The sequence below is a fragment of the Saccopteryx bilineata genome, chromosome 2, assembly GCF_036850765.1.
Source record: "Saccopteryx bilineata isolate mSacBil1 chromosome 2, mSacBil1_pri_phased_curated, whole genome shotgun sequence".
NCBI lineage: Eukaryota > Metazoa > Chordata > Mammalia > Chiroptera > Emballonuridae > Saccopteryx > Saccopteryx bilineata.
Window position 1 is genome coordinate 195,322,917 of NC_089491.1, and position 12,541 is coordinate 195,335,457.

Sequence of the window (12,541 nt, forward strand, 5' to 3'; positions counted from 1 at the left end):
ATATATACTATGGAAACTACTCAGCCATAAGAAATGATGACATAGGATCTTTTACAACAACATGGATGGGCCTTGAGAACATTATACTGAGCGAAAGAAGTTAATCAGGAAAAACTAAGAACTATATGATCCCAAACATAGGTGAGACATAAAGATGAGACTCAGAGACATGGACAACAGTGTTGGGGGTACAGAGTGGGGGGAGGAGAGGGAGGGGGTTGGGGGAGGGGAGGGGCACAAAGAGCATGGCTTTTCAGCATTTGCCATATTTTCCCTTTAAGCTATAGACAGACAGCAAATATTTACGTATGGTGTTTCCACTATAAAGTCTTAGGGACAAATGCTGATGAACTATTTCAGCAGTTCCTCCTTCTTCAAAGACTTATATGTCAACATAGAGCTCCATGTTTCATAGGACATACTCAAGCTCACTCCATGCTCCCTGGAGCTTTAACACAAGGGAATGCCCTTTTTTTTTGGTTGTATTATTTCTTTTATTTATTTATTTTTTGTATTTTTCTGAGGATGGAAATGGGGAGGCAGTCGGGCGGACTCCCGCATGCGCCTGACTGTGATCTACCTGGCATGCCTACCAGGGGGGAATGCTCTGCCCATCTGGGATGTTGCTCTGTTGTGACCACAGCCATTCTAGTGGCTGGGGTGGAGGCCATGGGGCCATCCTTAGTGCCCGGGGTGGCTTTGCTCTGGTGGAGCCTTGGCTGCAGGGGGGGGGGAGGTGAGGGATGGAGAGGCGGGAGAGGGGGAGGGGTGGAGAGGTTGATGGGCACTTCTCCTGGGTGCTCTGGCCAGGAATCGAACCCAGGAATCCTGCACACCAGGCCAATGACTCCTACGGGTCTACCATATCATGCTTTTTACTTAAAAAAAAAATTACATTTCTTTTGAAGGCTGATGAACAGGGGACACCAAATCTTTTTCGCCTGCAAACTATTACCTTCTTTATTAGATCCAGCTAATAACACTGTTTTGTCTTTTTCCAAATAGCTCCAGATATATGGAAAAGATTTATATAGGCAGATGGAGATCCTCAAACCCCTCAGCGAGATCTTCTGAGCATGGCTTTTAAGATACCTAGAGGCAGAAAAAGCCCAATAGAGATCAGGGGGAACTACCAGCTTTTAGGATACACCCTTAAAGGCTCCAGCACCCCAAAGGGGTCTCATAGGATGCCATCTGGGTCCTGCTTCAATAGTGGAAAGGAAGGTCATTGAGCTAAAGCCTGCCAGGCTTACATGCCTCTGCTGTGAGGAAACAGGGACACTGGAAGGTAGGCTTCCCCCTTGCTCCTTTAAGGGAGGGTTCAGTCTCTTCCAGCCCTGCTCCAGCCACCTATGACCTAACCTTGCCCAGAAAGCTGGGGTTTGCCACTGAAGCCTGAAGGTGCCCAGGGCCGTCGGCCCCATCTACGACACTGTGGACGAGCCTAGGGTATTTCTTCCAAGAAGCAAGTAAACTGATCTCATTTGCACAAGGGCCACTTAACTATGTTTTGCCTGAATAGTCAGGTTTTTTATTCTTCCTTCAAAGATCTCTGTTGTGGGTGTTGATAGTCCTATTTTCTGCTGCTTTGCTTAATATATAGTGTTTCCTTTATCCCTCCTACCTCAATGTCCCACTCATTTTGCAGGCTGGGACCTACTCCTAATTTAGAGCTCTCTTTCCCCCCTTTTGCCAATTGTATTATGAATTTACCTTTGCCACCCAGCTTAGTGTATCCCAAGGTTCTCTTTACCATGCCACAGTTGCAGAGCTATAGGGAAAAGTAACCTGGTCTCAACTCTCCAGGCAGAGGAGAACAGAAGCTCCATACCCACGCATGCTGCAAATGGCTTTTCCAGGCTACCTGAATCATTACCAGCTAAAATTCTGCAGCAGTCATTGGGACTTGTACATGAACTGCAAAATATAGAATGGTGACAACAATTCCAGTGCCATGCGGACTTTTCCTGGACTCCTGCTCCTAACAGACTGAACTGTGGTTGGGTTGCATTTTTCAGGGATTTGGCATGGTGATGGGGCCAATTTGGACTTGGTGAACAGGTTAAGGACACTACTCTTTTATGGATTCTTGCTGTATTGGCTATGAGTTTGCTTAAAGGCTTTTAATCACTGTAAAAAAAATAGAAGACTGGATAAAGAAGATGGGGCACATATACACCATGGTATACTATTCAGCTAGAAGAAACGATGACATCGGATCACTTACATCAGAATGGTGGAACCTTGATAACATTATGCGGAGTGAAATAAGCGAATCAGAGAAAAACAAGAACTGCAGGAGTCCATACATTGGTGGGACATAAAAGCGAGACTAAGAGACATGGACAGGAGTGTGGTGGTTACGGGGCATGGGGAGAAGGAAGGGGGGAGAGGGGGAAGGGGAGGGGAAGGGGTACAAAGAAAACTGGATAGAGGGTGATGGAGGACGATCTCTCTTTGAGTGATGGGTATGCAACAGAACTAAATGACAAGATAACCTGGAAATGTTTTCTTTGAATATATGTACCCTGATTTATTGATGTCACCCCATTAAAATAAAAATTTATTTATAAAAAAATATATACAAGGAAACATGCTAGATTTTTCCACATATGCCTTCTGGTCCTAATTGGATTACAAATCCTTTGGAGCAAAGACTCTGTGCCTTATTCTTTATCCAACACTTGGCCTGTAAGAAACATTCAACCAACTAAATAAACATGCATTACATAAATAAAAAATGAGATGTGAGTATTATGCCAGCCGTGTATAACCAAATCATAAAATATTTACTCCTGTGTCTTGATCATCTTTAAATGTACAATTTAAGTAGGGCATGAATGCATATATTATCTCCATGAATAATATATTTGCCATTAGTACAATAATTTATTAGACACTTCACTTGGATTAAATATATAATTTATATGCTTATATAAAAATAAGAAGATGAGATCAACAACCTATATAAATGTTTCAGGGATTCAAGAGCTTTTGGTGAAAATAGTGGTGTAAAATAGGATTTCTCTCTGACTCCAACCCCCTTTCATGCAGCGAAAGGAAATGAGCAGACAAATCCAAGCCCACTGATGTTTTCAGGGCCAAACATTTTGATTCGATATGTTTTGCTATAAGATATTTGGCCTTGTTTGAATTTTTATTGCTCTATGTTCTCAGTCTATATTTAACTGTGAGAAACACAAATAGAGTGAATGTGCAAAATATTGTTTTCAAGTGCATGGCAGTGAATTTGAGAAAATATATATTAAAGGAACACTTTGTATTGCTAACTTTCAGTTGCCTTTTTTGAGGCCTCCCTTGGCCAGATATAGTGAACTATTTATTGAACTAAGTACTCAGCTTACTTGGAATGATATTTCTGACGGATCTCTCAGAGCCACCTAAGATAAGCACCTAACTTTGATGTGCTCTTAAAAAAAAATCTTAAACTCTTTTCATAGGTGAAATTGGAAATGTTTATAATGGAGACATTTGAATTCTAATTCCTTATTTGCTCAAATTAACTTTTTAAAACTTGGATGTTCAATCTGGCATCAGCTCAATCCTAACTCTAATCAGCCAACAGTCGGTGCACCACAAAGGCTGTGTCTTTGGCTGCTGGGTACTTCTATCCATGCCTTTTCCAGGGTAATACATTTTAAGTTTAGCCTTTCTTCCATCCCCTCACTTCTCTATCTGGCCAGATAAACACTGTCCCCCACCCCCATTCAGTCTCAGACCTGGCAGTTAGAAGGAGGATACACTTGCCACAATGGGTGATCTTTGAGCCGAACAGGTTTGAAAATTACAAGCACAGGCACAGGTGTGTGACTAATGTCTCTCGAGGATGGCTTATTTACACGGTGGCTTTGTGCTCAACAGTGCTTCAACACTGCTCTTTTGCTTCGCACTGCCAGGCCTGGGCAGAGTTGGTGTTGAGAACTCTGTGTCTTCTTTGAGGACAATCACTGATGGCACATTCCAAGGACAACATAACTTTGGAACACAGGCTTATTACCAACCATTACCAACCAATTTCTACTGGTGGGACTGAGGCCAGTGTAATCAGGAGTCAAAAGAGTGAAATGGTTAAGAGCCAGGGCTCTGGAGGCAGGTAGAGTTCCCATCCTCCCGTTGTTAATTCATTACTTGTGTGACTTTGGCCAGTTATCAAATTGCTCTATGCTTTGGTTTCCTCATCAGTAAAAGCAGAGATAATATTAGTACTAACCTCATAAGATTATTATAAAAGTTAAATGAGGTATCTGACATGTTAAGCACAGAGCTTGGTTTATATTCATTAACAATTATTATTTTTAGGGAAGGAAAGTAGACTAAACTTCTTGGGCAGTAAAAAGAAAGGGGGATGGACTAACCAACTATGAAGTTATTCCTCATCTAATTCCTTATTCTTTAAGAGCTTCACTTTTTTACACAGTTCAATTGTAAATCAAAAGGATAAGGAATAACTAGGAGATGACATAGTCTGTGTGCTCATTCATTCATTAAGTGTAGTCTCATTTCTTTGAGGCGGTGGACAGAATGCTTCTTCTCCTGTATCCCTTGGAGTCATTTGGGTGGAAATAAAGACTGGCTTTAGGGCACAACGGCCAGTACTGCTTTCTTGGCTGCTATACACACATGTACACTATTGTTTCTCTTCTTCCTTTTTGGGTTATGTGTCTCTCTTTTTCAACATCTTCTCTTTTTCTTCCACTTTGGTGAGATACCTTTCTCAGTACAAAGCAGAGACAATAAGGCACACCTCTGTGCATTATTACAATGGGGGATATTTATGCAAGAAGAGGGCCAACTAGAACAGTGGGGCTCATAGGTCCCTGGCAGTCCCAGGGGCACACATGATTCTTAGCAGTAAGGGGGTATCTCTCACCAGTTGCTCTTTCAGAGTTGTTGCACATGAAGCATTGCCATGCCCCTGCTGCTTCGCTGAAGCCAAACACATCAAAGAACCTCACTTCTTCCAGATGGAGGTGTACCTGGTCCAGATCCTGTTTCAGGAACACAATGCACAGGGGACGTAAACTGATCTTAGCATTCTGAAACTGGGAAGGGGGCTGTAAAAGCAAGGTGGTCAGTGCTCAATCTCAGCACTGGGGTGGGGAGGGAGGGTGGAGAAGACCGCTCTTGTCCCACCATGGAAAAGAGCAGCATCTCCAGCTCTTCCGAAGGAGTGTTCTTAAATGCAGAAGACAGTGAACGCAGGTCCCAGGGGTGGTGAGGGGTCAGATCCTGGAGTAACCCAGAATTTTCTTGCATTGAACTGCAGTTACAGAATTTCTAAAAAGAAGGGATATCCAAGTGGTAGCATAGTTGAAAGGAATATTAGTGGGGGGTTGTCTTTTAGGTACCCTTTATATGAACTCTTGAGAATCAATTATCTATATCAAAAATTATTTTTATTAGGATGATTTGCAGGGTCCTGGTGGAAAATATGGAAGAGGGCTTAATCCTTCAGTCCATGGTTCCAATATCGTTTTCGTTGTATGCTATATCTTAAAAGTAGATACAGATTTTGCATTCTATTCTATAATATAATTGCATTGGTTTTAATGGAAAATAATGTCTTAAATTACTTATCAGTAGGTTAGTTAGTTTTCTCTCTCCAAAGGGTTGAGTAGAACTGACATACCAAGGAGACTGCCCCTGTTTTATGTACCCTGTGGCACTGTGCCAATGTGTTCCTATTTAAAAGGCAGAGGAGAGAGGTTCCATTACATTGTAAATGGATGGAAAACTATTAGTCTAACCAAATTAAACAGCTCTACTGTCCTCCTGAGGCTTTCCTATTATGTAAATGACTTGTATCCTCTGCTACCGGGTGGCCAGAACGGCACTCTTAAAGGGTTGCTTTCCTAAGAGGGATTTATGTCCTTGTGAACCTTGCATGTGCCCAGTCAACTTATGTGCTTGCCCTCTGTTGAGCAGAGATTTAATTTCTTTCCCGCTGGCCCCCACACTCTTACCTTCTACCCATAGTAACAGCACTTAGTATGTCCAAGAGCTGAGGGAGGGACTGCTTATGGTGGATCTAAAATAGAGAAGGGTCAACTGACTACCCACAATCTATCCCAAAGTTCTGGCTTCCCAGGTCTACATTTATTGACAGAAGTGAGATGTAGGTGACACTCTAAGTTCCTTGAAGGCAGAAATATATCTATCTTGTTTGCAATAGGATATCCAGCGTCTAGTACAACATCAGAAATGAATTAATGTCACTGGTTTGCAGGCCCAGTGCAAAGATTACTGATGAATTTTACAAATGGTATTATGAGAATTTTAAAGGGACTTCTTTTTAGAGAGAACTTGTACACTCACTGGAACATAAACACGATGAGGGCAGGGGTTTTATCTGTAGTATTGGTTGCTATGACCTCAGCATCTAAAGTTCCTGTCACATAAGAAAACATTAAATAAATACATGTGAAATAATGAAAGGCATAAACTAGGACTAGAAATGAATACTTTTTTTTTTTTTTTTTTTCCATTTTTCTGAAGCTGGAAACAGGGAGAGACAGTCAGACAGACTCCCGCATGCGCCCGACCGGGATCCACCCGGCACGCCCACCAGGGGCGATGCTCTGCCCACCAGGGGGCGATGCTCTGCCCATCCTGGGCGTCGCCATGTTGCGACCAGAGCCACTCTAGCACCTGGGGCAGAGGCCACAGAGCCATCCCCAGCGCCCGGGCCATCCTTGCTCCAATGGAGCCTTGGCTGCGGGAGGGGAAGAGAGAGACAGAGAGGAAAAGCGCGGCGGAGGGGTGGAGAAGCAAATGGGCACTTCTCCTATGTGCCCTGGCCGGGAATCGAACCCGGGTCCTCCGCACGCTAGGCCGACGCTCTACCGCTGAGCCAACCGGCCAGGGCAGAAATGAATACTTTTCTAACATTCTTTATGAAGACTATTATGGCTCATCTTCTTAGACTGGACATTTTAGAGGCTCTGCATGTTGAATTCAGCATTTTGAGATGCTAATGCTTAATATATTTTAGGCATTCCAACAGGTACTGTATATACCCAATGCTGTTTCCATAAAAGCGGTTACAAATGTGTTTAGTAAAGAAAAGGAGACTTAAAATAATTTTTAAAAGCGTGTTTCTAAGATAAAGACTGAAGAAACACCTGGGAGTTTTGTAAGTTTCAAAGGATGAACTCCATGTTAAAATTTATGGGGAAAAGGCAGATGTTCATAAATATCAGTTTCAAAACTGCTAAGTCTCTGAAGTCTGTACTTGGCCATTGGCATGCAAATCACTTCTTCTCTATTTTCCTCACAACTAAAATTCAATCTTTCATTCCCTTACAAACAATGCTAGCAAACAAAGTACTTAAAATAATACTTAAGGATTTCTTTATTTTTCCTGTTCTGAGACCAGAAATGTCCCAGGTTGTTACCTACAATCCACATTTGTTTTGGTAAAGGATAAATAAAACGTTTATGACAGATGGCAAGCTCCATCTCAGTGTGCACATTCTGGAGTCAAAAGCAGGTGCTTACAAATCCTCCTCCCCCAGAGGGTTAGGTGTCATGTGAAAGGAACTGAGTCAGGAGATAGATGGTCATTCTAGAAACTGTTGAAGTCGTCAAAAACAGCCAACTTGAACAGAGAGACAGATGCAACATATGGAGAGCTAAATATTGGTGGGCCGTCGAAGCAAAAAAAATTATGAAACAAGCAAACACAAACCAACAACTAGTGATACCTAAATTTTTGAAAATTGGACCTTTTCCTATGCTGGAGATCAGTATTTCTCTGACTTCATCTTCTTTACCCTCCAGGTTCTGTAGTTTCCCCAGGCTTTGCCCAAGAATTTCTACATGATTTCTTTTTTTTTTCTTTCTTAAGTCAAGAGAACTAACTGACTTGTTTACAGAATTACAAACTTCCTTTAAGATAGCTAGACTCCAGAAAAGTAATAAAAATTATTCATATGTAAATAGAGTTACTTCCTGAGTATTTCATTTCATGAACTGTTTATTGAACTAAGTACTCAGCTTACTTGGAATGATATTTCTAGAGTAACTCTACAATAATTTCAATCTCCTGCTGTTCATCCTTTGGGATAATCTCCTCTTCTTCTTCTTTTTTTTTTTATAATCCCCTCTTCTTAAGTGTGAGAGGGATCTGGGACTTGCTTCTAACCAAGAATATGGCAAAAGTGATAGGATATCAATCCCATGATTAGTGTAATGTACACACACACACACGCACGCACGCACGCACACACACACTGACCTGTCTTTCAAGATACAAAGGAAGATTTTTCTCCTGAACTTGAAGAAAATAGCTGCTTTGCTGTGAACTGCCCATTGATAGTGCCACATAACAGGGTACTATGGGTGGCCTCAAGGACCTAAATGTAGCCGTCAGCCCATAGCCAATAAAAGATCTTGGCCTTCAGTTCTACAGATCCTAGTAGATGGTTTCTGCCAAGAACCTGAGTGAGTCTAGAGAAGACCTTCCCCATTTAAAACTCCTAACGAGAACACAGCACACACAATATCTTGTAGCCTTGTGAGACCTTAAACAAAGGACCCAGCTAAGTCACAGCAGACTCCTGCCCCAAGGAAATTGTAAGATAACAGATATTTGTTGTTTTAATCTCCTAATTTGTGCTAATTTGTTCTGTGGTGTTGAGAATCAATACTGAGATTGTACCATTAAAAAGAAGGGAAGGTTACCCTGCTGGCTGATTCTCAGTGAAAATAATGATTCTGCTTTGAGGAGATACATTCTTCCAAGTGCACTCCAAATCAGGCCTCAATAAAACCCGAAGAATATTGAAGTCCAAATTATTTCTGCTGACTTAAAGAAAAAAATATATAGTCATAGTAAGCATGTATTACGAAGGATTTTTCTAATAAACACCACTTAATTCAAGAGAGAGAAAAGCCCCTGGAGGGAACATAATGTTTTTTTTTTAAGCAGCTGCTTAAATGAGAGTTCCTTGAGTTTTAGAAGAAAATCATTAATGAGAGCAAGAAATTCAGGACACTAAAGTTCCATGTGAAGCTTTTTAGGAGGAAAATAAGCCAGGCAGCATAAAAAGATGAGAGGATATTAACAACATTATTTTGATGACAGTGACAGCATGAGTCAGTGCTATGGTTTCTATAAAAGGGCAAAGTGGACTCTGGATGTTAAAATGTGGCCTACATACCGTGAGAGGGTACTGAGAAACAATTTTCCAGAAATCTCTGAAAGCATCCATCTGGAAGAAGCTTGGATTCTGGCACATTTAAATTCTATTCTAAAGTTATTTTTGCACAGATATGAACATAGGATTGCCTCATGTGCTTGGTGTGCCTTTGGTTAATAGGATCAACTGTGGGCACATCAAGTATGTTTTAAGAAACATAAAGAAAAGTTTTATTTTTAAAAAATAATCCCCAATGTTTTTCATATAACAGTAAGGTATTATGTCCTTATGACTATTTCTAGTGCACATATTCTAATTATATGGAGTCCAGGGTATAAAATAAATTTATTGAGGGAAGAAAATTAATAATTTATCTTTATGTTGTCCATATTCACATTATTTATATTTTCCTATATTGTATAGGCATAGTGTCTTATAAGAAACACTGAATGTTGAAGGGATATACTTACAAAAGAATTCTAAAGAATATTTAAGTTACAATTTTATTTTTTAATTTATTTTTACTTCTGAAAAAAATATTACAATTGAATTCAATTCCCAACACTTAGTCTTTATGGAAACTAGTTTCAGGATCAAGGATAAATAGATGAAGGAAGTAAGAAAGTAATTCCTTGGGTCCACAGTGTTCCTTACAGAGTAAAATTGGAATACACCATTATTTGTATTTGACTGTGATTGTTATTAAGCTTATTCTGGTGTGAATCTTTGGCCCTCAACTGGATTAAAGTTCCTTAGCAAGAAGTCTGATTTATGTTGTAACTTCTGAAAATACTTAGTATAACACTTTGCCCATAGTAGATGCTCAATAAGTTTTTATAATTTTTTATTAATTGAGACACATAGACTTTATCTCTAATTATATTAACAGTAGCATTTAGGTTTTCAATTTTCATTTCTGTTAAATATGTATGACCATAAAGCTCTTTTAGCACATACCAGTATTTATTTAAAAAAAAATATATATATATCTGCATCTCTATGTATATTATAGAAATTCATTTTGTTTGATTTTATAAAACATGTTTTTATAATAAAATGTTAGTAATTGAAGAAGCATGTTTATCTGACTTCATCAATATAGCATTTTGACTTGATGTTCTCACAATAGTTAGCTTTTCCTGATCACCAGCTCTCGGGAGATGCTGACATCAGGAATCCAGAGAAACTTGTTATAAACATGAGACACAGGCTTCACTCCTAAAGTTTAACCTTATAGGGCTGTGTTCAAGCCTGGGAACCTGCATTTCTAAATGAGCTCCCCCAAGTTTTCTGACATGCACTGACTGGGAAATTAATCCTACAGCCTTGGAAACAGATGTGGGACTGGCTGATCTGTCTACATTAATTGGTATTTGAGGGATTTATCAGCCCTCATGGGCTTATGTTTATACTTTACCACAATAGGTTGGTTTCATATGACAAAACATATAATCTGGTTGCAAGAACAAAAATTCTGTTCTTAACATCAGAGTTGTTATTATTCCAAATTGCACAACATTGAAGAGAGAGGTGAAATGTGAAAATTGAACTTGCTGGGCCATCTCTGAAACTTGGCAGAAGGCTGGGCTCTGTGGGAGGAAGGTGGGCAACAGGTGGGAAACACACCCTGAGCAGAGGCAGCAAGGGTGGGGATTGGGAAGAACTCTGTGTTTCAGGATTCAACATGGGTGTCACACATGTGCTATGTTGCCCTGTTTCTCTTCTTTCCATCCAAAATTAGTAAGCGAACTCTAGGTACCATATGAGGTCAATGTGGCAAGTTTCTTACTTTCCCTAAAGAGCATGAAATAGACTTGACTGTCTTCTTGTCCTTTGAGTACCAGTATGTTGGAAAGGACTGAGGGGCTTCTTGGCACATTGTGGCAGTTAGGACTGCGGCTCTGGCTCCGAGTGGCTGGAAGGAAATACTTGTCCTTGTTTGATTCATTTCAGGGAGAAGTTCTGAAGAACTCTTCTATTTAAGATCCAACATATATGATAGAATATTTGATTTGGTTCAAAAAAAAGTCAAATTTTCACACTTATTAAAGGGTCATGAAAAAATATCTGATTACAGAATGTTGGCAGTAAATATGATGAGAGTTCATAGAAAAGCTAATCTAGCCTGACCTGTGGTGGCATGTGGATAAAGCGTCAACCTGGAAATGCTGAGGTTGCCGGTTCAAAACCCTGGGCTTGCCTGGTCAAGGCACATGTGGGAGTTGATGCTTTTTGCTCCTCCCCTCTTCTTTCTCTCTCTCTCTCTCTCTCTCTCTCTCTCTCTCTCTCTCTCTCTCCCTCTCTATAATGAATAAATAAAATCTTTAAAAAAAAAGAAAAGCTAATCTAAGCATATAAACTGAGTAGAAAATAAAGGTGGTAAATCGAGTGAAGTTTCATAAATGTTTGGTAATTTCTTTTTAAATACAATTTAGATTTCTTTTTTTAAAGCTTATTAGAACCAGAAAAGTATTTTCTATCAAAGTGAAAGCAAAGACAAAAGATTACTAATGTTCAAAATGTTGTGTAGTGCTGACAGAAGGAAAATGCAGTTGCTAGAACTGTTGGCAATGAAAGCCAGCATTCACATGATCTCCTTTCATATTGAAAAGCAAAGAACTGCAGTGACTTTTTTTCCTAATCAGTGATGACCACCTGCATTTAGCAACCATGTACTGAACATCTAATATAACTATGCACTACTACGTGCTACTAGACCACAGAGGGTGTAGATTCAGAAAGAGCTCATTGGAGGGGCATTCTTTTTCTTTATTTGGAAATCAGTTAGTGAGATAATCATGCTCCTTGGTTATAGAGATTATTCCACTGGAGGCAAGGTCCCTCTCTTGTCTAATTTTCTTTCCCCTCTATTTCTGATGCCACTCTCATTCCCAGACTGCGCTTCCCACTTCCCCTTTACACAAATTCTCACTCTTTTAAGTTTGATATATGTCTGAATAAAGATAAATTCTTGAAGAGTATGAGCAATGTATGGTGTATTTTTCATTTTCCCAAAGGATGTTATGCCAAAGACTGCATTTTGTTTCTTGCTTGTTTCACTCAGAAGCTCTACATGATGTTATATGTGTATTTAGTCACTTGCTTCTAACTACTGCAAAATAATTCCTTACTGTGCATCCACCTCCTGCTGCACTTTATCTAACCATTCCCCTAGTGATGGACACCAGGGGTGCCTCCAACTTTGCATTTACTCGAATCATGCCAATAAAGAATACCCTCGTTCATGTCTCCTTGAGATGTGAGCAAGAATATTTTTGAAATAATCATTCAGAAGTGGAATTGCTAGATCATAAGCAGGTGTAATACTGTAGTAATAATATTTTTATGTTTTTGCAGAATTTGGATTTTCTGAAAATTTT

General features: G+C 39.9%; 1 protein-coding gene across 1 annotated transcript in view; it reads right to left on the reverse strand.

Moving 5' to 3' along the window:
* Positions 1–12,541, reverse strand: part of VEPH1 (ventricular zone expressed PH domain containing 1) — a 301,496-nt gene that overhangs the window by 26,910 nt on the left and 262,045 nt on the right. The window contains 1 exon segment of the mRNA XM_066254910.1: positions 4,892–5,009. Within this exon segment, the coding sequence (XP_066111007.1) occupies positions 4,892–5,009 (118 nt within the window).